General features: G+C 41.5%; 1 protein-coding gene across 1 annotated transcript; it reads left to right on the forward strand.

Annotated features, from left to right (window-relative positions):
- The first annotated feature begins 12 nt into the window (after positions 1-12).
- On the forward strand, positions 13-27443 carry LOC103354574 (GRAM domain-containing protein 4-like). The gene is made up of 19 exons (XM_008278003.1): positions 13-279; positions 3304-3539; positions 3639-3744; positions 6454-6574; positions 7222-7289; positions 7409-7541; positions 7875-7900; positions 9504-9595; positions 9695-9786; positions 12498-12546; positions 12804-12875; positions 12974-13017; positions 13142-13251; positions 14159-14313; positions 17812-17959; positions 18808-18901; positions 20125-20215; positions 22522-22590; positions 23288-27443. Exons 2-19 carry the CDS (start codon positions 3354-3356, stop codon positions 23393-23395), a joined length of 1764 nt encoding a protein of 587 aa, XP_008276225.1. The 5' UTR covers positions 13-279; positions 3304-3353; the 3' UTR covers positions 23396-27443.

Below are 27443 nucleotides of genomic sequence, written 5' to 3' on the forward strand. Positions count from 1 at the left end.
GTGATGGCGTCACTTCCTGGTCAGGCTGCCGCTGGTCCTCCGCCCACAGCACTGATTACTGTGTTGGGTGGAGAAACACGGTCAGTTTGTCCCCTAAAACCCCCACATTTGGATTAACTGTCGGGACAGAGGACAGAGACAGACCCAGGGAGTGTCGCAGAGGAGTCTGGTCCGGTCTGGAGCGGCTCAGGAGCGGATTTCATCCGGTTTCCAACGGGCTCGGACCGCTCAGAAAGAGAGAAGGAGGGGAAAGTTTGCTTCTTCGTCTTTGGTTTCACGGTGAGAAACTTCTCGTCTGTCCCCTCTGTCCTTCCTTCTTCACCTCTGATGTCATCTTTGTACCGGTCCACTGAAGTGTCCAAATGTGTCCAACCTGGACCCCGCGGACCGGCAGGGATCTTGTAGATCCTTGTTGAGGTCCGCAGGTGGGCTGAAGCTGATTGGCTGTCAGCGGTTCAGGTGGGAGGGAATCTCTGAAAGTCTTAAGAAGTATTAGAGCTGTGAGCCGTAGTCAATGAATCTACTAGAAGGTGGACACAATTGAATAATCCCTGTAGTCATTTGCTCAGCAAAACTGCCAAACATTTGCTGTTTCCTCCTCTTCAAGTGTGATGATTTGATGCATCCACTCATCCATTATCTATACACCGCTTAATCCTCACTTGGGTCGCGGGGGGGCTGTAGCCTATCCCAGCTGAATAAGGGCGAAGGCAGGGGACACCCTGGCACCCTGGACAGGTCGCCAGTCTATCACAGGGCTACGCTTACAGACAGACAACCAAGCACACTCACATTCACACTAATGGACAATTTAGAATCACCAATTAACCTCAACATGTTTTTGGAGCGTGTTGGAGGAAGCCGGAGAACCCGGAGAGAACCCACGCTGCATGGGGAGAACATGCAAACTCCACACAGAAAGATCCCGGGTGTCCTAACCAGGATGTGAACTGACAACCTTCTTGCTATGAGGCAACAGTGCTGACACCAAGCCACCTTGCAGCCCTAATTTGATGCACTTCTTTGTTAAACAATAGAATTATGACAGACATGCAAATGTTTACTGAAACTGAATAAAACAATTAGGTAACAGAAAAAATAACCATCAGATTACTCAACAATGAAATTGATTGTTAATTACAGCCCTGAAAACAACAACAACAACAAAAAAACATTTCATTGCATTTTCTCAATAAAAGGATTTCATATATATCATTTTTTGTTTTCTCTAATTATTTGTAGCATTTTCTTTTGTGTGCTGCACACCATAATACAATTTGGTGATCATTTATAAAGAGCTGTGAATAACTGATTTATTCACGGCTGTATGAAACCTTCTATTAATGCTTTATAGATCAGTTATGCACCACTGATGAGAGGAACATCTGAGCTGCCAAGTCGTGGAAAATCCTCCTCTTATCTCTAAATTCATTAGAGATGTCCTAAACCCAGTGTTTGACCACTTTTCTGATGAAAAAAGGCTGTAAAGATTAAATTAGAAATTGGGAAACCTCACACCCTTAATTAAAGTCAAACTAACATTTAGAGCTACAAACCCAAAAACCTAATAGAAAGTGTAAAACCCTAAATATATATTAATGGTTTAGCACACTGTGGTTTTTCACAGTATGGCTACCTGAAAATTCTTATGAAGAGATTATTACTACTCTATAAAGCCTTAGTAACAGATTTGTAGAGATATTGAAGGATTATTCAGTTTTATTTTAAACTAGTGTGTTTTTCCATAAATGTGTGTTGTAGCTCTAAGTGTCACGGTAACTTTGCACTCGCCACCTACAGATGAATACACATTATCTAAATGGTTGTTCTGTTTGGCTTATTTCAGTGCTTGCTTTTGATCAGATTCAAAAACAAATGTTAAACATTAGTCATGTTTTTTTGTTTTTTCTTTAGGAAAGCTTCTGGGAGATTGTGTTGGTCGGCCGACACGTTTTCTGTGTGAGAGGGAGAGTGAGAAATTAGCATGACCTGCTAAGTCACCACAGCCACATTAATGGGAAATTCGCTTGGTTAAAATAAACCATCGTTCTCCTCTAAATGGGTTAATCCATTGATTTTCTGCTGCTTATCCAGGTCAGGTCACAGAAATTAGAAGAACTGAAAAAATGTGAAAAATAATTTCAGGGCTTATACCTCCTAGTTTCCCATGAGTTTGAAAGGTGTGCTTTTTAATTCTACGTTGCGTTACAAAGATCAGTAAAAGACTTAAATTTCACTTGGCAAACTTTACAAAAACTTGGAGGTGAAAAACAGAGATCTAAGGAGACTGTTTACTGAGGTCAGACTGAAATGGTCATTTTGTAAGAGAAGCAGTTGGTTTAAAGTCAGTTTTTGTTCAGTTTTTTAGTCAGCAGGCAGGCAGTCAGCAGTCTATCAGTTTAAAATTGCTCAGTAAATACTCACATGCCCACTAAACAGCCATCAGTCTGGCTTTCTGCCAGTCACTAATCTGTCAGTCAATGTCAGACAATCAGTCTTACAGGACAGCAATCATTAGCAGCAGTCCGACCAGCCAGTGTCTTTATCTGCCTGTCAGTCAGTCAGTCCTACCTGTTCAGGCAGTAACCATCAGAAGCAGTCAGACCAGTCAGACAGCTCACTGATCCTCAGCGTGAACATACCTTCAGCCCTGTACAGGCAGTTCTATACACTGCCGGTATTTCAGGGCAGCACTGTAGCTGTTGCTGAGGATGTTCATGTCCTGAGATCAACCTGTATCGAAGTGAAGGGAAAAAAAAGCTTACTACAGAAACCCAGACATTCTGGCTTTACTTCACCTGTCTGTCAAGGTTTAAAACTATAATTTCCAGCTGTTTTTATCAAGTGTACCACCACAGTCCTATCAATTGAGGACACTTGATCCTACCTCTCTGACTTTACTAACAGTAGGACAGTGGCTGTGATGGCTGCATATATAAGTATTATAAGTGATTTTATGGACCTGTTGTTTTCTTTTTTTTTTACTGGGATTTGTCAACTTTGCATTGTAGTTACTACCACATAGAGTAACAGAAACTGGACATTAAACCATTTACTTGTTCTCAGTTTTCATTCCACCTGCAACACTCGGCCTGAAGAGTTTAGAACGGAGGGAGCTGACGTTTTGTGCCGTTGGCCTGTCAAAGCAAGAAAGTCACTGGTTATGCTGGCAATAAAATCAGAATCTCCTCAGTTTATGCACCAATTTGTGTGTTCATTTCCTGCTTCCGTTTCCACAGACTGTCGCTTATCATTTATCAGTGTATCGGTTTTCCTCATCCTCTCTTCTCACACTCTCTGCAGCTCAGGCGTCGGCCATGTTCAGGTAGAGACACGACTCAGTGGCACCCACCATGCTGAAGCGTCTGGACAGGATCCGATTCCGGGGCCAGAGACGGGATGAGTTCCTGGATTTGGCCGAGTCGCCCAACACGTCCGACACTGAGTGCAGCGAGGAGGTGTTGATGAAACCTCGCTTGTCCATGAGAGAGTCGGAGGAGCTGAGGGAGGTTGAGGAAGAGCAGCAGGGTGACGCTCAGGTGCAGAAACACACACAGGGAAGCTGTATTTTTAGTCATCCTAATTTAACTCAGTCTAGTTTGTTGTTGCTGATTTGATTTACTGTTGTTGTCTTCAAGGCTGGGCCAGGATCCTTTTCTGCAGCTCTCCAAGATGACTCAAGGACAGATTTAAATGAGGTCAAAGGTCACTTAGAAATCGCCTTGTTAGAGAAACACTTCTTACGTGAGTATTCTGTAAATTTTTATCTTCACGTTTCTTAAGTTCAGTGTTCTCTGTGACATTTTTTTGTGAAAAACAACCAATGAGATTCGCTTCAGCTTGGTCATATTGTTACCAACCAAACAGACCCAGAGCCAGATTTCTGATCAGGTATCTCTCCTTTCACCCCAGTGAACCTTGACTTATGATCGCTTTAGTCACCCCGCTTTCACATAAACATTTATAAAAGAAAATAAAAAGTTAAATGTCCCTTTGATCTGTGCAGAAAGTGTTGATTAGACACTGAGGCATCACAGCTCCTTTACACACAAATATATCATCAGAGTGGAACATTCCACAGCACAGTAGCATGCCTAGTAATTCATCAATATTTGTGCTTTTATGTAACACACACAGATCTAATAATAACACTGCTGACCTCGTCTGACATACATGCAGACATTGCAGTAAATAAGACAGTCATGTTTCCCTTTTCGATGAATGTATTGATAGTATTTGTAGGAACCAAATGAAGCCTCGGTATAACACATTTTAGTATTTAGCGCATTTCTGGTGTAGAGTTACCCACAGCATCTAGCTTTTGATTTTTCTTGGGTGAAAAATGCAGGTTATAGTTAATAATTTAAATGGTAAGCAAAATATGACGTATATTTGAAAATATATTTCAAAATGTTTAATTCATTTATGTACGGTACATACAGCTGCTTCAGAAAGTATTCTGTCCCTTTGATATGGTTCTCCAAACTGTGGTCTAATGCATACTGTTTGTTTACAAGATGTGTCAAGGGCTTGATTAAAAAACGGAATTGATTGGACATTGGTTAGAAAGGCACATACCTGTGTGTGTGTGTGTCCGTGTGTGTGTCCGTGTGTGTGTCCGTCTGTCCGTCCGTCCGTCCGTCCGTCCGTCCGTCCGTCCGTCCGTCCGTCCGTCCGTGCAGAGGCACATAACAGACTGCTTTTGGTAAAGAAGATTTCAGAGCATGAAGACATAGATGGTTTGTTCTCTATTCCGATGACATAAAAGCTGAACTCCTTGGACAGAATTCCAAGCATTGCTTATCACCTGCTGACACTATCCCTATCGTGAAGCATGGTGGTGGCAGCATCATGCTGTAGGAGACCTTTTTAGCAGCAGGGACATGAAAACTGGTTAGAACTGAGGGAAGGATGAATGGAGCAAAATACCGAGATCTCTGAAGAAAACCTGCTTCAGAGTGCAGGGACCTGAGGCTGGGGCTACAGTCCACCTTTCGGCCTGACAGTGAACTAAGGCAATCAGCCAAGACGACACTGGAGTGGCTTCATGATAAGTCTCTGACTGTCCATGAGTGACCTAGCCTAAGCCCAGACTTAATCCTCATCTGTGGAGAGACCTGCAGATGGCAGTTCACAGGACAAGGCACCTACAATCTGACAGACTGACACAGAGAGCATGTGTTTACTTTGTAATTGCGGGTTATTAAGTGCAGATTGAGAGGGGAAAAAAAGCCAAATCTACAGCACAATGAAGTGTGAAATGATTGTGCAGGCCTGAGCCCTTTCTGCAGCATCTATATATTGGTGCTGATATACTTTGGAAAAGTGATTCTGCAACACAAAGTGTAGCAGTTGAACTGAGTGAGTTTCTGCTGTCACTCTTCTGGATTAAGAAATTCTGTGCATTTCAACAACGTTCAGACTCCTGTCGCTGCATTGTGCTGAGAACTGATCTAATCAACACCACTGTGTAAACAGATTTTTGTCACACACTCTGGATAAAAAAAAAAAAAATCTCTAATTTTGTCCCTCTTCTGTCAGACCTGCACACTGTTTTTACGTTTTTATGCCACCAAATGATCAGATGTCTGCTAAATGACAGGAGTAATGTGATCACAGGCATAGATATCAGTCTTCTCCATTCTCCAGTAATTGATGAAACCAATGATAAAATCCATCAGTGGTTTGACTGTGAGTAGTGGGGCTAAGTGTGCCTCTTGCTCAAGATGCTCCTATGGTAAAGTCCTTGTTTGTTTTGAAATCTGCAAGGAAGGACGCTGCTGATTCTGAATTTGTGATCTCTGCAGCTATTGCAGGACAGGTTCACATTTTTTTTTGTCTGTTCTTAAACAGTCTTGGAAGAGCTTTTCATTGCTGTCATAGTGACTTCATAAAGAAATCCCTTCATAATGGACACAGTCCACAGCACACAGAGCTATTCTAATTTTGATATACATATTTATCAATTTTTCAACTGTACTAAGTATTAAGTATGGTGGGCTGCAAGGTGGCACAGTTGGTCAGCACTGTTGAATCGCAGGTCGCCGGTTCGCGTCCCGGTGGGGGCACCGGGATCTTTCTGCGTGGAGTTTGCATGTTCTCCCCGTGCAGCGTGGGTTCTCTCCGGGTTCTCTTGCTTCCTCCCACACAGTCCAAAAACATGTTGAGGTTAATTGGTGATTCTAAATTGTCCATTAGTGTGAATGTGAGTGTGCTTGGTTGTCTGTCTCTAAGTGTAGCCCTGCGATAGACTGGTGACCTGTCCAGGGTGTCTCCTGCCTTCACCCTGAGTCAGCTGGGATAGACTCCAGCCCCCCGCGACCCTAGTGAGGATTAAGTGGTGTATAGATAATGGATGGATTAAGTATGGTGCCTTTCAAACATTAAAGTACCAAACTATATATGAGGGAAGGAAACTGGATTCTTATTATGTGGCACATTCATTTGTTACAGAGGAGGAGCTGAGGAAACTTAAAGAGGAGTCCAATGTGGATTCATTGAGACAGGAGCTGGAGAAGGAGCGCTGCAGACGCACCGAGTTGGAGCAGAAGATGAATGATGCACTGAGATCCAGGTGGGTTATTTACTGTATGTAAAAAATACACAAACAGTCCGTTATGTCACCCGTAGTTTTACTGAGGAGCTGTGCGGTGGCTCTGACTGTCTCTGCAGTGTCTGACTCCTCCTATCACCTGTCCAATCCAAAATGTGCACAGAGGTGGAGTGTGAGTAAAACTGAGGTGGTTCATACAAACATCTCTGGGTCTTGGACTGTCCTGTAACAGCATGCACCTGTCACTCAAACCCATGGCCTTAATTATGAACAACTTTAAGTTATAATACAATTGAAATAGGTGAGTGATATTATATTCATCATGTCATGAACAGGGAAAGTAGCTATAGAGACCAAAATAGTTTTTTGTACCAGGCTGTAAACATGTTTACTTCTGCTTTAAGTTGAGCATTTTAACAGGTGGGGGTCTAAGAGGATTGGCTTTCTGAGACAGCCTGAAATGGACATTTGAGAAACTAGAGTTTTTGGCACTTCTTTGTTGGCTTCATTTCTTAGCCTCAGAGTTTGTTGCTTTGGTGGGTTAATTAAAGAACCTTATATTCAATTAGCTGGTCTGTCTGAGCCAGACTGAAGAATGAAGGATGATGGAGTGCAGACAGGTCAGCTTGTTCCAGTGAGTAACTGAAATCCTTTCTGTCTGTTAACAGACTTGAAGACTCACCTTCTCAGACACCTAAAGTGCAGCCCCCTCCTCCACCTGCAGGCGGCAGCACTGGTGAGCTATGCCCTCCAACTCTGATGTTGTTCACCTCTGCTGTTGTCCAGAAGAATTGTTTGAAGTGGGAAAAGCGAATTTATTGAACTGTCTGCATTTTCGTCTTTTTCTCTCCTCAGACAAACAGAAGGACACTCTGTCCAACAGCTTCCTGAAATGGCTTTACGATCGATTTGGTGTTTATATCGAAGATTTCCGCTTTCAACCGGAGGAGACGACGGTGGAGACGGAGGAGCCGCTAAGTGCCAAGAGGTGAGGAGGAATCCAGAAACTGTCAGTGCTGAGACTATTCAGCCCACAGCAGAACTGTAACGTTAAGGAGCTTCATTAAATGAGCGATTCATTAAAAGCTGAGCCAGCAGACATGTTTACTATCACGCTGACTGAAAGTAACTAAATAATTAACACTAAATCACCACTTTGTTCATCACTTTATGACATTGTTCTTCTGTGGAATTTTAGAGACCATCATAGATTTACGTACTTAGTCACATTTAGAGGTATACAGTAAATAAATGTTGTAAAAATGGACGGATTTTAGATATACTTGGAAATCTAAATTATTATCTGGTTTCTGATCCACAGACTGACTGAAAACATGAGACGACTCAGTGAGTATTTTTTTTTTTAAGCAAATCTCATGTGTAATATTATCTGGAGGCAGTGAGATGTACAGGATGGTATCACTGGCGCTACTCTGATTACAGATTACGTGTTTGTTTACACAACACAGCAGCATCCAAAAATATAGAAAGAAAGTACAAGAAAACAACATAATTAAGTAATATGCATCCCCAGTGTCTGCATGCAGCAGGTCCAAGGCCCCACCGTCTCCGGTTGGGCAGTCCACATACTGGCTGAATGTGGGGAGAGTGGTAGAGAGCAATGTATGATTAAAGTCTCCTGAGATGACGATCAGAGACTGAGGGTGTGATGTTTGCAGCTGGGACACTGAGCTATGGATGGGTTCACAGGCCACAGAAGCATCAGCCGTTGGGGGGGATGTAAACTGCAATTGCCAGGACGTGTGAAAATTCCCCCGGCAGGTAAAACGGCCACAAACCAACCGCCAGCAGTTCAACATCCTTCGTGTAGCGTCGCTCTTTAACGCTAACGTGCCCAGCATTACACCATCTCTCATTCACATACATGGCGAGTCCCCAGCCTTTCTTCTTACCACTCTCCCTCCAGCTCTGGTCCACTCTGACCAGGTGAAATCCGTCCAAAGTTACGAGCGAGTCCAGAGTGAGTTCACTCAGCCGTGACTCCGTGAACAAGGCTGCACTCCTGATACTCCCACTGCAGCCGGGTTAGCGCTCTTAGCGGTTAGCTGTTAGCTCTTCCAACCCATTTGGGAGAGACCTCACGTTTCCCATGATGATGGATGGACGGCTTGTAGCATCTCCTCTTCTCCTGACGCTTCACTCCTGCCCTACATCCCTTCTTCCTCCTGCGGAGCTCATCAGGGATGTCTGATCTCTCCCACAACGGTGGCTTGGCCTGACTCAACGCCAACAGCTGTTCATGAGTGTAAAACAATGGAGCCATGGCTCAATGGCTCGCCAGACGATGACCCCAAAAACTCGCAAAAAAAAAAAGAAGCAAAGAACAGACCAACAAAACCGCCATCTGCATCTCCGCTGTTCCCGTGCAAATACAGTACAGCTGCATGAAATAAAAATATTAAAAAGATAAATGAAAACCAAAGTAGCTAGCTAAAAATATAGAAAGTAGGTAGGAGCCGCTGTAACTGGCTGCCACTCTCACTGCACCATAGCAACTTAGCAAGAACATAGCAAGAATGAACTCCATGTACATGTTAAATCATATTACTAGAATTTCTGAGTATCTGGAGCTTCTGATACTCTTAGGTATTATTAGTTTGGGTTTAGGAAAGGAAGCATGTTTGCTTCCTTCCCATGCAACTTCTTTATAAGTATTCTTTAATGTGGTGGGAGTATCACATCAGAGATCCTAATTCTAGCTCCAATACAGCAGATAGACCAAACCGTGCAAAACAAACCTGGACCAACTGCACAGGGCTTTCTGAATACTTTTGGTCAATTTGTTTACCCACAAAAAACATGTTAGTTGACTTATTTAACATTTAACCTTAAAACATACAAAAGGGAGATTGGACAGAGCTGATGTTTTTTCTGTCATGATTCATTCTCAATCTGTGATTGATCAGTCAGTCTGCTATTGTTTTCCCAGAACGAGGGTTCAGACCTGTGACCAACTTCATGAGGAACCTCTCTGCCTTATCCAGCTGGTACTCCGTCTACACGTCGGCCATCGCCTTCATTGTGAGTGCACACAGGGACACACACATTCAGACATCAGGGTTCTTCTCAAGATCAATCTTAAAGCACTCACCAGTAATGATGTGTAAATGTTGTCTACAGGTGTACATGTATGCCGCGTGGCACGGCTGGGCCATACCCATGTTCCTGTTCCTCGCCATCCTCCGGCTCTCCTTGAATTACCTCATTGCCAGGTCAGTGCAAGTTCTGCCCACTTCCCTGTCAACCAGTCACACAGCCACAATAAGACCCAGACTAAAGACAGACGTGTCATGGTTCTGTCTGACTTTAAGTCAGGTCCACATTCAGTGTGGATTCTTTGTTTAGTTTAAAGAATTCAAAACCCACATCAGCTTTTTTGTCTCTGTTTGAACTCAGGTGGATGAAAATTGGGGGACAAAACATTCTTTGTACTACCACTCTACTTAACTTGAAATGGATGATGGCTTATATTATCAGCAGAGTCTCCAAATAAATCAATATAATAGGCACTTTAAAATATAATGTTATATTCATATGATTATAGAATATACAATTTAATAATTTCTGATATTTCACTACAAGGCCTCTCACTCTTAGGGTGCCATCAAGCATTTTTTCAAGTTTAGACACAGAAAGGATATTTGACAAGATTAATATTGCTCTTGGCTTATCCATTTTGGCTTTTTTGACTTTTCAATGAAATACAGTTAGAAAATGCAGAGAGACAGGGAATGTTGCATGTATATGGTATGAATTCTATGGGTTACAGCCACTGGATGATGAACCTGTGGGACCTTGTGCTTTGAAAGTTTGGGGTACTTGAAGCCCAATATACCTCAGTGCACTATCTAAAAGGAACTTTAAAGCGTTTTATATGCCATCAAAATCACTGGATGTCACTAGAGCACAGCATGTAAGACCAAAACGGGAAGCATATTGACCACACTTCACCGTTACCTTTGCATTTCATTTACAACCAGAGGGATTATGTACACAACAACTTAAAAAACAAACAAACAAAAAAAAAAAACACCCAGCCAAAACCACTGGCTCATTAGTAACATTTTATTCACTTCACCTGCTTCTCCTTTGCACTGCTCTGCTCCATGCGTGTCCTTTTCACACAGACAACAGAGGATACACACAGGACTGAGAGCAGACGAGAGTGGAGAAGAGCAGCAGAACAGCGTCTCAAAAACAAAAAAAGCTAGCTTCTTGAGTCCATGTGTTGGCAGGTCACAGCTGTTTTAGCGGCTTTCAAAGAATCAACAGCATATTTGGTGGGGTTGGTCATAATACACTGCTCAAAAAAATAAAGGGAACACTAAAATAACGCATCCAAGATCTCAATTAATGAAATATTCCAGTTAAAAAGCTTTATTCATTACATAGTGGAATGCGTTGAAAGCAAAATAACATAAAAAGGATCAATGTAAATCAAAATTATCCCACAGAGGTCTGAATTTGGAATCATACTCAAAATAAAAGTGGAAATTCACATTTTAGGCTGATCCAGCTTGAGTGGAAATTCCTCAAGACAAGTCAGAATGAGGCTCAGTAGTGTGTGTGGCCTCCACGTGCCTGTAGGACCTCCCTACAATGCCTGGGCATGCTCCTGATGGGGCAGGATGTTCTCCTGAGGGATCTCCTCCCAGACCTGGATTAAAGCATCAATCAACTCCTGTACAGTCTGTGGTGCAGCGTGCCGTTGGTGGATGGAACGAGACATGATGTCCCAGATGTGCTCAATTGGATTCAGGTCTGGGCAACGGGCAGGCCAGTCCATACCATTAATGCCTTCATTATGCAGGAACTACTGACACACTTAAGCCACATGAGGTCTAGCATTGTCATGCATCAGAAGGAACCCAGGGCCCACTGCACCAGCATCTGGTCTCACAATGGGTCTAAGGATCTCATCCTGGTACCTCTGGCTAGCACATGGAGGGCTATGCGGTCCTCCAAAGAAATGCCTCCCCACACCAATACTGACCCACCACCAAACCGGTCATACTGGAGGATGCTGCATTCAGCAGAACAATCTCCACGGTGTCTCCAGACTCTGTCACGTCTGTCACATGTGCTCAGTGTGAAACTGCTCTCATCCGTGAAGAGCACAGGGCGCCAATGGAGAATCTGCCAATCTTGGTGTTCTCTGGCAAATGCCAATCACGCTGCACGGTGCTGGGCTGTAAGCACAAGCCCCACTGGTGGACGTCGGGCCCTCATACCACCCTCATGGAGTCTGTTTCTGACAGTTTGAGCAGAAACATGCATATTAGTGGCCTGCTGGAGGTCATTCTGCAGGGCTCTGGCAGTGCTCCTCCTGGTCCTCCTGCACAAAGGAGGAAGTAGCGTCTTGCTGCTGGGTTGTTGCCCTCCTATGGCCCCCTCCACGTCTCCTGGTGTAATGGCCTGTCTCCTGGTATCTCCTTCATGCTCTGGACACTGTGCTGAGAGACACAGCAAACCTTCTTGCCACAGCTCGTGTTGATGTGCCATCCTGGATGAGCTGCACTACCTGAGCAACTTGTGTGGGTTGTAGACGCCGCCTCATGCTACCTCTAGGGCTAAGAGTACTGACAAAATGCAAAAGTGACCAAAATATCGGCCAGAAAGGATGAGAACAGAGACGTGGTCTGTGGTCACCACCTGCAGAACCACTCCTTTATAGGGCTTGTCTTGCTAACTGCCTCTCATCTCCACCTTGTCTGCTCCATTTGCACAACAGCAGGTGAAATTGATTCACAATCAGTGTTGCTTCCTAACTGGACAGGTTGATTTCACAGAGGTGTGATTGACTTGGTGTTACATTGTGTTGTTTAGGTGTTCCCTTTGTTTTTTTGAGCAGTGTATTTTGGTTCAGTGTAGATATGTAGTGAGTGTGAAATAATCTCATATGTATGCTCTCATGATACGCTAGGGGCTGGAGGATCCAGTGGAGCATCGTGCCCGAAGTCTCGGAGCCAGTGGTGAGAAATCTCTTTACTCCTGCGGTCTCTTTATCCTCAGTCCAGTGACTGCTTTGTCTTGTAAGTTTAGACTGTCCATTGTCTCGCAAATGGACAGTCAAACAGCTCCATCTGCTGGACAGGTAATTGCGTGTACAGTAAAATAGAGGAATTATGCTTGATCATTAATTGCAAGTGTTTCCTATAATATCAGGTGTGAAGGTAGCAAGTGTTACTGTCAGTCTTTCATATATTTACAACTCTGTTTTGTTTATCAGGAGCCTCCGAAAGAAGACCTGACGGTGTCTGAGAAGTTCCAGCTGGTTCTGGATGTCGCTCAGAAAGCTCAGGTGAGACATGACGGACAGTCAGAGGCTTTAAGTCACAGCTGATGTCTTCCATCACATTTTTCACACATTCATTGTTTTTGTTTATTACATTCCTCCAGAATCTGTTTGGGAGGATGGCCAACATTCTGGAGAAAATAAAGAAGTGAGTTTATCTCGACACACTTCTTTCCAATTTAAACTGATCAGAACTCATGGTCTTTGCACTGAGTTGCCTAATTCACTGTGTGTTTGTATGTGTGTGTGTGTGTGTGTGTTTATGTATGTAGTCTGTTCATGTGGGTTCAGCCAGAGTTGACACAGAAGCTGTACGTTGGTCTGTGGGTGGCCTTCATCTCCTCGTGCCTGCTGCCGTTCAAACTGCTGGGATTCATCATAGGTACATCAAATATACAATGAAAACTTTTATAATTTTTTTTAGTTTTTATTCAAGTGAAATCAGTGTCCACCTCCGGTCTAAAGTTTCATTCAAACTACAAGCAGGCATCTACAACTAAATAAAGTGCATTTGATGGTGGAAATGGAGCAGGGAGCTCCATAACAAGATCTAAACAGAAGCAGTCAGCCAAAGCTTCCAACAGCCTTTTTAGAGCTAAAACACACCACACAATCACACAGACAGAAGATTCTACATAAACATGAACTCCAAAGATTTGATCCCTACACACTTTGTATATCGGTATGGGATCAAAAAAGTTACGAAAAATCATATCTTACTTAAATGAAATAATAGCTGAAAACAGGGCTGCAGCTAATTGAAGTTATTGTCATTGTTGATTAATTTTGGTCTGTATCTTTTTTTTTTTTACATTTTGTCCAATCAGAACCATTAAATCTATGCTGAATGAACTTTTAGCAGCTCCTGACAACCATCACTGGATCACTTTGACATTGCAGAAAATTAAAAACCTGGAAATTCTGAGCAGGTTCTGAAGTTGTTTTTTTTTTTTTAAATTCCTAAGTGGATTTACAAAGACACTTAATGATGAACATAATGCTATTTCTTCTTTTGATCTTAGTTCATTCCATGACAGCCAAATTGCAGGGACTTGCAAGATTAATGCTACATGAAGTGACTTTTGACCATTTCTGTGGGAAGAAAACTCCAAAATAAGATGAAGCTTTGACTTATCATCTTGTTGCTCACGTTAGCAGATTTACACGTGCAAACTGAGCATCTCACTTGAGTCATGTTTGTGTCCAATAACTCAGACTGTGGATGAATGTTACTGAGTGCACATTAAGTGCTACTGGGTACATCTGATTTGAGTCTTCCTCCTCTTTAGGTGTGTATGCAGGTATCAAATTTTTCATCATCGACTTCATCTTTAAGAGTTGTCCCAAGCTGAGGCAGCGCTATGACACCCCCTACATCATCTGGACCAACTTACCCACCGACCTGCAGCTGAAGGAGCGCAGTAGCACCATGCTGAGCAGACGGGTCAGTCCAAACTCTGAGACACATCCACACACAGAGATCACAGAGCGTCAGTCTGAAGTCAGTCGGTGAATGCTTCGATTCTTCTGCGAGCTATGTGACAGGAGGAATCCCCTCAGTGCAGAAATTGTGCGCTCGTGTCTTTGCCAGCACATAAAACCAGCACAGACTGGATCAGTGTGTTGCTGGTTCTTACTGGTCCCAGTTGTTTGGTTTCAGTTGTCTGAGTTGATGTTGGTGTTTTTCTCTCTCAGCTGTCTGAGTGTGAACAGGTAGGATTCTGCTGTGTGTGTTTATTTTATTTTATTCTTTTACAGTCCCAGTGTGGAGGTCAGTAGTGTGTGATGTTGTTCCAGATGTCATCAGCTTTGACTGACATCCCTGAATGTGACCAATCAGCTGCTGTTTTTCTTCTGACAGAATCAGTAGTGATAGTCTCTCTGTCAGCTGAAACTCTGTTCTAGAGGAGACGTCCCCACACCTCCTAGTCACACTGTCAGTGAAAGTGTCCTGACCTCAACCCTGCTTCTATTTAGATTTACATGACCCTATGACCTTTCCTCGTGCTCCACCCTCAGCTCAAACGTAGGTCAGATTTCTCCTGAATTTGTAGGTTTTGCTCAGATTTTTGATTTGTACATGAATGTTGTGATGTACCTATGGCAAGACCTGAGGGCTGTACTACGAAGCAACATTAGTGGGTTAGCAGGTATGTTGAGCCTAAAGTCAGAGTTTTCAGTGTCACGAAGGTAGCTCTCTTTTTACCTGGCTGATCATCATGGTAACTGGTGCTGTGGAGCTAACCTGTTCGAGGGCAGGTTATGTTCAGAATTTCAGTACGTTACTAACATCACTGAATGAAGCTGTGTAGTTACAATATCACACACTGTAAATATTACGTCGCCATGGGAACCCGATGTGTATGTAGTTGGAAATCCCATAAAAATGTTTTTATGTTTGGTCTGTTTACCCTGAGGGTTACTGCAGCTCATGGAGCACAAATTAGAAGCAGATTATTCTATTAGTATTTAAGACAGAGAATATTCAATCAATACCTAAACTTAATTTTGTTTTGATTTGGCCAAAAATTAAAGTAATATCCTGCATTATGGGATAGTGTCAGACCTAAGTGCACTAAATTACAACATCATGTTTAAATATCTGAAATTTAAAGTCTAGCAGATTTAATACGCAGCTGTCAGTTAGAAGTAAGTGGCTGCATCGATCAGCAAAATAACTATATTACACACGTTTAACAGTTTTCTACCAGCATTCCTGTCTAGCATCATTTGCAGTAGCAGAGCTTTTTACCGTCATGCATTTTTGCATTCCTCATTGTTCTCCATTCTAAGAACCTGTTGACTGAAGCAGCTGCACACGATCGTTTCATTTTGCGCAGAAGAAGAGTCAAATTATGCGTTAAACACCTCCTTTTATGTGAACGTGCACAGAGTCTGAAGCAGAAAGCCTGAGTTGACAAAGAAAGTTGAACCACCTTCTTGATACCTGTTGTCTCTGATGGGAGCTTTAGCTTTTGTTGATGTCAAACTTGCTTCATAGTACAGCCCTCAGATGCCTAAGTTCAGGTAAGATTGGATTCGGTGAATAAAGTTTTGTCATCTTCTTGTTTCCACTGAACGTTTATGATAGCCCGATAGTGTTTAGGACTGATAACAGCTGTATATTGATATTTACAGTTTGTGTTAGTGTTAACCTTAATCAGATAACGTGTTTTTCTCACACGATCCCTAACACGTGTAAATAGTTTTGATAAGACATGCACTGAGCTGTACAGTTAATACTTGAAAAAGAAATCTTGTCACTACTATCTGGTGGATAAAATGTTGGTGTCATTAGAATAGTAACATATCCGGTGACATATCTGAAATCTGGCAATTTTGCTCTTCAAGTCCTTTTCATTTGTTGGCCCACACTGTACACTGTTCCTGATAACTTGGATTAACCGACAGGCCATAGTATTATCTGGATTTTCATTTCGTGGCGGTTGGGTCTTATTGTAAATTTGTGGATCCTCGCTTCATGCTGCACTACGTGAATTCTTCAAAAGAAAAGCCAAGCATATTTTCGTAGAAGTTTTTGTCCTAAAACGCGTATTCACAAATATATGAGTAAAATGTCAACAAAACAATTAAAGCTAGAGCCAGCCACAATTCATTTACCATGCTGTCTTAACAGTATTATTATAAGGATTATCCATCCTTTATTTATTTATTTATTTTGAGGTGGTGCACCCTCAAGCCTTTGCTCCAATTCGCATTTTAATTACCCCCATGAAATTTCCACCTCATGGCAAGAACTTTTTTAAACCTACATTTTTCAGCTCAGTATCCATCCATCCATTATCTATACACCGCTTAATCCTCACTAGGGTCGCGGGGGGGCTGGAGTCTATCCCAGCTGACTTAGGGCGAAGGCAGGGGACACCCTGGACAGGTCGCCAGTCTATCACAGGGCTACACTTAGAGACAGACAACCAAGCACACTCACATTCACACTAATGGACAATTTAGAATCACCAATTAACCTCAACATGTTTTTGGACTGCTACAAGGTGACGCAGTTGGTAGCACTGTTGCCTCGCAGCAAGAAGGTTGCCGGTTCGTGTCCCAGTGGGGACACTGGAATCTTTCTGCGTGGAGTTTGCATGTTCTCCCCGTGCAGCGTGGGTTCTCTCCGGGTTCTCCTGCTTCCTCCCACACAGTCCAAAAACATGCTGGGGTTAATTGGTGATTCTAAATTGTCCGTAGGTGTGAGTGTGCTTGGCTGTCTGTCTCTAAGTGTAGCCCTGTGATAGACTGGCGACCTGTCCAGGGTGTCCCCTGCCTTCGCCCTAAGTCAGCTGGGATAGACTCCAGCCCCCTGCAACCCTAGTGAGGATTAAGCAGTGTATAGATAGTGGATGGATGGATGGATGTTTTTGGACTGTGGTAGGAAGCCGGAGAACCTGGAGAGAACCCACGCTGCACGGGGAGAACATGCAAACTCCATGCAAAAAGATCCCAGGTGTCCTAACTGGGACGCGAACCAGGGATCTTCTAGCTGTGAGGTGACGGTGCTAACCACCGAGCCACCTTGCAACCCTCAAAAGTTATTTTGTTTTTGTTATTTTTTGGATCAGATTTTACTGCAATTTTGGGGCTTTTTTAAAAATTTATTTATTTATTTTTCAATACGTGCTGGTTCTTTCCTCCAGCACCCCTAGGTTCAGGACAAAGGTTGTTTATTCATTGTGTATCTGTAATGATCATTGCAGAGACAATATGAACACAGTAACAACATGAAAACATAAGTTATCATGAATACTGTGACCCGGTTTGTCAAACAGCTGTGAACACACCTGGACAGGTGAGTTGTCGAGCTGCCCAACTGTTCGTGTAGCTGACTGCAGCGATGTTCAGGATGCTACCACAGCAGCGCCTCTCCTCCTGCCAATGTGCTAATCTGTTCTCTACCTCGTCCCTCCTTTTTCCACGTTTTCAGGTTCCCACAGCAGGGGGTCGAGGCAGCGTTACTGCAGCAGCTCCTCTGGGCGTCAGCCGGGACGAGGATGGAGGACGATATTACAGCACCAAGAGAGGAGCTTTTCATGAGGTGTTCAACCTGCCGGAGAGTGAGCGTCCTCTGACAGGTGGGTGCTTGGACTTAAATGGTTCAGATTTTTATCCCATTATCTTTTTCTGTGTGATCTTAGAGTCCTTTAAATGCAGTTTGATACATACGCGTCTTTTACTCGGATTGGGCTCTTTTTAGCCGGTCTACCAGGGAGACCTGATTGATGGAGTCCTGTTGAGCCAGTTGTGCTTCAGGCTGGTTCTCCATCTCTGCTACCTCCTGAAGCTCTGTTAGAGAGACAGTTGGGTTGTTGCCCTTCATGAGGCCAGTGTTGTTCTGGAAACACTCAAAGCTTCAAAATTGGTTATGCCGTTGTCTCGATGAATGCCAATTTTTTCTGCAGGTCTTTAGAGACGTTGGAAGTAATGGCTTGAGTAAGACATGTGGGTCATTTTTTGGCTGTAGAGATAGGCATGAAAAGAGGGAAAAGAGAGCAGGGGAATGACATACAACATGGTAACGATACATACATTTGAATTAAATCTACAACAATATAAAGAGGGCAAAAATTGAAGGGGTCTGAATCCTTTCTGATGTGGTCTTTGTTTTATTTTTAAAAAATTAAGATAGTTTTTCCACAATGTCAGTAACCCTTCATGCTTCATAGTGGAGCTCCTGTCTGTTTAAACCTGTCTGGTAAAATCAGGTTCCTGTTAAACATGGAACCTCTGTGGCATCTTGATGTTTTAACCTGGTCCTGCCAGTTACAGTCAGTGTTGTAGCTAAGTGCCATATTTATTCAGTCAACATGCCATCAGAAGATTTATCTTCAGTATAAAGGTCTAAATGCTTTATTGAGGTATTCACATTGTCAGGAATTTAACTCTAAATGCGTGGAGTCTTTTAATAACTGCATCGTTTCAGTGTGTGAGAACGGCTGGCGCTGCTGCCTCATCAACAGAGACAGGAGGACACCGACAGACTACATCCGCAACGGAGTCCTCTACGTCACCGAGAAGTGAGTCCTTCACATGCCAGCCATGTTTCTATAATGTAGTTTTATCTGCATTTTAAAGTATCAATTTAGAAAAAAATAATGGCAACAACTACATTAAAAAAAAAACTCTGCAATTATAAGTTCTGATGTAACGAGCTTTCAACTCACATCACTGATCAGTTGTTTCAGCTTTTTTTGTTGTTTTCGCCTGCAGACACCAAAGCCTCTTTCAGACTTGCACTCCATTTTGTTAATCTGATGGCAATTTAACGTGTCGGCGTCATGTCTATGCCCACTGCAGTCACGTTTCTGTAAAAGTCGCACTTTAATCTTACTAGGCTGGACTTAGTGACATTTGTGTGGCCATATTAACACAGGACAAGTCTGAAATCATTGCATAAACTGAAACACACGCACAGTACTTGGAGTTGTGTGAAGTGATTTAGGGAAGAACTTTCCTACATTTCAGCACCACTATTCATCCAGAAACATCACAGAGATGTTTAATAGAAGGGCTGATTAGAATCTAACAACAGGTCACACTGTGAACTTTACCTCACCTCAGACAAGTGAGCTGTCACACAGAGTCGCAGTTTTACTGTTTAAGACATCAGAAATAAACTGGGCTGTTAGTCATCTGGACTCTTTGATCAGCTGCTATTACTTTAGATTTGTTCCGTTACTGCATTAGTATGCATTATACATCAGTTTGTCTAGTCTTGTGTGAATTGAAATATTGCGTGCATACCACGGCTTTCTGCGGCGCTGGAGGAGGTATGTCTGAACGCAGCCATGAGGAACATTAACAGAAAAGTGACCAGTGTCTGAGTGACTAGAATGCCAACATTTTAACACATTGATGAAGCCAGCAGTGTTCCATGATTGCATGTCTGAAAGGGGCTCAAGAAACACTTACTTTTTGTCTTCACTTTAAGTACGTACTGCAGCTATCCTTACAAAGCACACAGTGTTTCATGCGATTTCACCCGCTCAAGCTTATTTGTACTTCTGCGAGATACTGTGATGCAAGATGTATCTGTGCAGAGGATTGATGGTCAGAATGCCCTGAAAAGCATGATGGCTGGCATACTGCAGCAGTTTGAGTCTTCGAATCTGAGCATCCAGCAGCCGCAGCCGCAGCCGCAGCAAGTGTCCTGAGGTTACGATGACTGCCATCAGGTCTCTATTTTCCTCTGTGATTCTGTTTATGATTGGAGGTAATGGAGTCTCCTCTGTCTCCTCAGTTACCTGTGTTTTGAGAGCTCCAGCTCCAGGTCAGGATCCTCAAAGAGGAACAAAGTCATCAAACTGCTCGACATCACCGACATCCAGAAGGTATGTGTCTGCTGCAGGAAGATGTCATGGACCAAAAGCTATATGACATTGTTTTATAACATTATATCTTCCATTTGTTTGCTTCTGCTGTTGATAATCATTAGGTAACTTGTCATCTAGTCTGTGTCCTGCTAACTTCTGTATGTAATCTGTCACTGACCATATTTGCTTGGACTTGGAAAAGGTAAAGCATGCTCCTGGCATTTATGTTCCATATTCTGAGACAATGCAGCTCCACTACAGCAGTTACTGGTATTATAGCCAGTCCACAGCTCAGCAGCACAGGCCCTGATACCATCATCATTACTTTTTGTGTTCAGGGCCGCAGCTTCTTCTACGGCTGCATGTTAAGAGCCGTTTTTTCAAGACAGCGCCACCTACCACCACTCTCATGGCCGCAGTGTCTTCTACGGCCACACCTTGAGAGCCTTTTTTTTCAAGACAGCGCCACCCACCACAATGAATGATCGACAAAATGCGCGATTTAGTTCTAAAGGGTGAATTCTCTCAAAATATATTTATAATTTAAAACATTGATACAAAGACAATTCCACACAAAGTACTACTTCATGTCCAAGTACCTTGAATTTTAAAGTTTTTTTAAATTAGTAAATAGTTATAAAAAGGTTTTAGCGCATTGTGTGAATGTAGATAGGACATCCGTTACCCTGACCTTTGATGGTCAACCGACCACAGCAGTAGACCTGCTCAGCCTCCTGGAAGGACACATCTTCCTGGACAGACAGGCCATATATGATGGCCTACCAAAAGAAAATGGTTAATGTTTAAACAATATCATTTAAATAAACCATTTTACAGCAGAGCAGCCATGTTAGACAGGTATAGCACAAGTAGCACCGTGAAAGGCATGCTATTTGTTTTGCTTTAAAACATTGTTTTTCTCACAGTTCAGCAAGTTACCAACAGCTCTGCTGTGCAGATGAAGACAGCAGAAATGTTCATAACATTAAATGATATAAACAAATGTTCATTTGTTTTATGACGTTAAACTACGAAAACGATTCACAATCAGTACTCACGTCGAGACTGCCCTCCATCACAGCATCAAATGCTGCTGCTTTCTTTAGCATCCAAATCGGCAGGTGACACAAACACCAGTGACCTGTCAGTGGGTCCTGAGAGCTCTGAACACACTCAGACTACTGCATCTGGGCTACAGACCACAGAGGCCACAGCAGCAGAGTCCATTATTACTTAACCTGTTAATAAATGTGTTAGTTACAACATTTGCCCAAATGCAAGTCTCAGCAACCAAGTTATTATTGTAATAAGTAGTATTTTGGCTGGAATAAAGCTTTCAAACCTCAGCCTGTTTGTTAAAAAGAAATATTTGGATGAAAAAAAAACTTTAAAATTCAAGGTACTTGGACATGAAGTAGTACTTTGTGTGGAATCGTCCTTGGATCAATGTTTTAAATTATAAATATATTTTGAGAGAAATCACCCTTTAGAACTAAATCGCCCATTTTGTCGATCATTCATTGTGGTGGGTGGCGCTGTCTTGGAAAAAAAACATCTCAACATGCGGCCGTAGAAGATGCTGCGGCCCTGAGAGTGCTGCCTCGGGCTCTGCAGACACATATGCAGAGCAGTAGCAGCCACAATGGACAATCCTGTGAGCCTGAGCTCAGGACACAGAGACCCTGATTTTCAGTTACTCTTCAGTTTCAGATTCTCTCACGGCAGAAGTGTAGCAAAAGTCATGCGTAAAAAGACAGCCAATGGTGAAGCTGTTAAACTCAAATACGTAGACTTTTCAACTACGAATACCTCTGTATGTATTGACAACTCTTTGCACGCATTGACAACTCTTATTACATGTCTGAATTTCAATACAGATGAGCAGATTTTTTACACATTTGAATACCTGACTACAGACAGACAAATTCTGAGACAACTTTTGCAGATTCCGATTCGCATTGACAACTTCTTTTACACATTGACAAATCTCACTTCGGACGAATGGATTGAGATACAGACTGACAACTTTCCATATGCATGGACAAATAGTTTTGCAACAATAATGCCCCCATACAGGACCTAATGCTGAGAAAGTGTCTGTTCCAGCTGGTTGGAGTTTTAGTTGTTAGCATAGCTAAAAATGTTGCATTCTGAGTAAGGCTTCTTCTGGAGCAGACCCTGGATTGTGGTTACACTTCAGCTATAGTTTTTGTTTTGTTTTGTTTTGTTTTAGTCATTCATAAACTTCTGTAACAGTTAGTGATGCTGATTTCTTCAAATAAAGTCAGTCTGAGCTTTAACATTGTCCTCACTGTCCCTCACAGTACAAAGTTTTGTCAGTGCTGCCAGGATCTGGGATGGGTATCTCCATAGCAACACCGTCAACCCAAAAGGTAGGAGCCTTAGTGACCCAGTGGAAACTGTAGAGTCTTTCCTTTGCAATGCAACTAGTAACGACAGTGGGTTCCGTACCCAGTACCACATGAAAAATCTGTCATATTTCCATGTAAACCTGGAAATACCCACAAAATTTAAGGGTTTCAAAACATTTAAAAACACAAGTTCTGACATGTAAAATAAATAAGTATTTCAGAGAAAATCAAACTGAAGCAGAATGGTGGCAGTGACCTCGTTAACTTCTTTGTAGAATACACAGAAAAAGCTAATCACAGCATCAAAAGATCAACTCTTCAGTGGACTTGGACAGAGCAGCATTTCACCGTAGATGACAGAAAAAGTCATGTGTCAGTGCAGATTCATGGCAGTGTTATTAGAAGGCTGTAGTAAGGAGACGTCAGAGAATGATACAGCAGTGGAGGAAACTCCCAGTGAAACATGTTGGTGGGTACAAACTGAATACTAATACGTTCTGAAATCTGTTAATCTGTAAATTAGATCTAGGGGAGTAAAAGAAAGTACAGTAGTTGTTTTAAGCTGCACAAAAGAAACACCAAAGAGCATCTTCATAAAATTGTTCTGAAGTGCTACTTACTTGAGCTCTATTTGGGTAAAGTTTGCCTGCGTTGACAAAAGCTCCCTCTTTGTTGATGTTGGATCTGATGTTCTTCTCTTCCATCTGCTCTGGTACAGCCGATGGTATTTGGTGCGATGATGCACAGAGACGAGGCCTTTGACGCCATCTTCACTCAGTACATGAAGATTGTTACCATGGCTACAGCCACCAACCCAGAGACATAGTAACAGCTTCAGCAGGCGGCAGCCTTAACACAAACACCAGAACTGCTACACTTCATTCACCGATGACATCTTCAAAAGGCGACTGACTTCAGTATGAGCTGCTGGTATCCTGATAGTAAATCAGCTGATTCCGTCCAATCACTGATGTCATGTCAGAGTCAGCCAATCCAAAACCGATCACTGTTCCTGAACTTTTTTACAGAAAACTGGACATTATGCCCGAGTATTAGTTCACATCAGTTCACAAATATAAGCTGGTGGACAAACAACGGCCTGAACAAGCAAAATAAGTAGTTTACTATCCAGTCACATGCTGTTCGTTTGATGTTAATATAACGTTGCATTTTCTGTGCAAATATTGTCTGAAATTAAAAGCCTGTCAGCAGCTCATGTTGGCTTTGAATCTGAAAAATCTGCAAAAACATAAAATAAATACAGTTGTTTTTTTGGGTTTTTTTCCCCCCTTTTGTCAAGCAGAAAACAAATTCCCACTGAGGTATTTTACACCAGAAAGTTTACTGCATAGTGTGTTTACTGAAATGCTTACCTGGCTAGTCAGAAATTTGATAATAGATCAGTTTAATTTAGGTCACTTATCAAACAAAAACTGAAATCATTATCTGCCTGCAGCTTTACCAATATGAGGATTTGTTACTTTTCTCTGTTTTGTATATCACTGTAAACTGAATATCTTTAGGGTTTGGAACTATTAATCGCACAAAAATGACACTTGAAGATGTGATCTTGCACAGTGAGAAACTGGAATGGACATTTTTCACTATTCTCTGATGCTTTATAGATGAAATAATTGAACAATTCATTGCATTTGAACTGTTTACTCTGCATGCACACTTCAGAGGTGCAAACAGAAGCCCAGTACTTTGCACAATAAACTATGATGCATGTCTGCATTGTTCGAGGCAGCCACAGGTATTACTTCATAGCCCTCATGCAGACAGTCAGCCTAAAAGCTGAGCCTAAAATAATCATAATTTAGGGACATTTTACATGTTTTTTTGTTATTATTTACAACAACATAAGAGACCAGATGAAAGACCACACAACGCTTAAATAGAGATTTGTCTTGCTGTCAAATGTGTAAAAGGAATGACCACATGAGAGTATCAAAAAGAGTTTACAATACATTGTAAAGTAAGGGTGAAACCATAATTTTATTATTGATCTAACATTTCTGTTTTGCCAATATTTTCTCTTTTAGCTGTGTAGTATAAAACAAAAGTATATATAAAAAAAAGAAGTGAGAAATGTCCATCAGATGTCTTGTTTATAGTTTAAAACACCAAATTATTCAAACCAGAACGGCAGAAAAGCAACATTTTCTCATTATGAAGAATCTGGAAGTTTTTGAACTGTTCCTTTTTGATACCAGGAAATCCAAATAACATGGCAATCCAGGCAGATCTTTGATTAAATATTACACTACTAGTAGATGAACATATTTAAACCTCATTAATGTACGTTAGTGTCTTCAGGGAATTGTAAATCTTCATTATATGACTCTGTATTGTATTACTGCAGGTACGCCTTACAACCAGTTCATGTTACAGTGTATTTTGTATGTGATGGTCTCAAGTGTTTGTATTCTATATGAATGTTTAACAACTATTGTCTGTGAGACATTTAATTCAGTGGAAACCACATATTTCAGCTCATCTTTTATCTTTTTTTTTTTTCTCAGCTGAAAACTAAGCATTGTAGTTAATGACAGATATGAACTGTAAATCTTTTTTGACTTTTTGTCTTATCTGTTTATGCTTTCTCGTTAGTGTTCTACTACAATCAATAACCCACGAAACTAAAACTAAAAGTCAATAACAAGCTACATATACTGTAAAACTATGGAATGCAGCAAACAGTCGGAAATGCAAATTTTTTCTAATTAATTTTGCTTTTCTGTAACTGTAGTTTTCTTTCAGAATATGCCAAGAGACAGTTTTCATATTTCTTTCTTTCTTTCTTTCTTTCTTTCTTTTTTTTTTTTTTAAAAAAAGCTATTAACTAAAACTAAACAGAAGACAAACAAAATACAGTTTAGGTTTTATTTATTCACGGTGTATTCACTTCATCCTAGAGGTGTCATGGAATAAGAATAAAACACAAAAATACTCATTGTTGCTCTCTGTGAGGTGGGTACTTCTTTTAAATAAGTGCTGGGTGCTGAGCAACATTTTTTTTGCCCTCTTGATGTCCTTGTTGAGTAGCAATCTTCTCATCTTTTATTTGATGTCACAAATTAGCCAAATAATTTTTTTCCCCTCCATGCTGAACATCACCCTTTATAAGTCAAAAATAATAAATGAATACTGTTTGTTGGCCAGCTATACAGCTTTGTCAACTTTTAAATGGCACTTCCGCTCTTGTGTTTTCTGTTCCTCAGTGGAACATGTATCTGAAGTCAGCCACACCAGCATTTATCACTTTTATTTCCCATCAGATTCCTTTGATTTCATTGACTGATTACAAGTGTGACCTTTTGATACTGATATTTAACCATCCAAAGTGTAGCAAGTTGTCCTTTTAGTAAAATCAGCTTAATCACAGAGCTAAAGTAGGTAATTGTTTTTTCACATATATAATTGAACATGACGTACACTGTTTGAATCAGTCGTTCTCTATGATAAGCACCTGTTAGAGCTCTGTCATTGCCAAATCATTTCCTCTTTTGTAGTTTTTCCTTTTTGTTTCTTTTTAAAAGGTTTTTACTGTTTTCATTTTTGCAAAATTGATACCAGTTGCTAATGCCGTGTTGCCTCATTTAGCTGTTTTTTTGTGTGTTTTCTGTACTGTTGTCTTTGCTTTATGCCCCTCATTTTGTTTGTGGTTTCTCAGGTTTCATTTTTGTGTTATCACATTGCTATGAACATTTCTCCGCCGACTTGTCGTGTCTTTTGGGTGTGAGGGTTTTATTAAATGGTGTAATTGTACAAATAGGTGTAAACTTTTTAAATGATACTGTTTCTGTTGTTAAAATGTGATGTAGATTCTTTTTTTTTTTCTTTTTTAAAAAAATTTAAGTGAAATCAAATATCCTGTGCTAATAGTATGTTGTTGTGTCTGTGCCGTGCACACTTTAGCCTGTTGGTGTCAACATCTTGATGATTTTATGTGTGTGTAAAAGGTTAAAGACTGGACTATGAGCCACATATTTAATATAAACACAAAATGTATGTTTATTGTAATTGTTTCTTTAATCGTAGTCTTGCATAGCCAGACCTATTTCCACAGCAGCTGGAGAATGGTCTGGCTGCATCTCCTTGTCTTTCTGCTGTGTTGGAAAGAATGATCTGACTTGTATTTACAAATCAATCTTCTGCAGAGCAAAATCACGGATGCAGCTTCAGTAACCCCACAACACACTGACAGAGGAATTGTTTTGTTGCAACATTTACACGTGGTGAGATAGTGCTGTCGGTACAATGACTAATTCACTTAAAGAACCAAGCGGGCCTCCCTTATTGCACAATCCAAACCGTCCTCCAAACATGTCATTTTTAGCATGCAGGTTGTTTCTCAGAGATTGTTGTGGTTTCCTTTTGTGAAGAGAATTTTGAAGATGGTTACAGTGCCTATAAAAAGTATTCAGTTACTTGAAAATGTTCTTGCATCCATCCACTGACTTGTGCTTTTCAATTTCCTGTTCACTGAGTTACTTGGAGTATTCTTTTGTCTTCGTTGTGTAGTTTTATCCAGGAGTACTGACTCACCAGTGACTGGACCTGCCAGATACAGTTGTCTTTATTTCCATTTAACTAATTGTGGGATCTCAAGCTCCTATTGGCTGCATCCATGTTGAATTAGGTGAGTCACTTGAAGGGACAAATATGCCATTTTTGCCTAACAGCCTACACTGAATTGCATAGATGTACTTTCTGAAGTGCTCTGTCAAACCATTACTGCTTTCTTTAGAATACTGTAGAACAAATTTCAAACCACCTTTTTCCTAGGTTTAAGGATTTATTATACAATATAATCATGTATACAGTTATTTCTTTATCGCAACTGCAAATAAATGTTTGTGATAACAGCA

This window comes from Stegastes partitus, unplaced genomic scaffold (assembly GCF_000690725.1).
Source record: "Stegastes partitus isolate 25-593 unplaced genomic scaffold, Stegastes_partitus-1.0.2 Scaffold112, whole genome shotgun sequence".
In the NCBI taxonomy this organism is placed as follows: Eukaryota; Metazoa; Chordata; class Actinopteri; family Pomacentridae; genus Stegastes; species Stegastes partitus.

What these genes read in the sequence shown, in the direction of transcription:
- LOC103354574 (XM_008278003.1), top strand. Translation starts at nt 3,354, where the DNA reads ATGCTGAAGCGTCTGGACAGGATCCGATTCCGGGGCCAGAGACGGGAT. An exon ending in ACTGCTGGGATTCATCATAG is followed by an intron (nt 13,252 to 14,158) that starts GTACATCAAATA and finishes CCTCCTCTTTAG; the next exon opens with GTGTGTATGCAGGTATCAAA. An exon ending in ACATCACCGACATCCAGAAG is followed by an intron (nt 20,216 to 22,521) that starts GTATGTGTCTGC and finishes TGTCCCTCACAG; the next exon opens with TACAAAGTTTTGTCAGTGCT.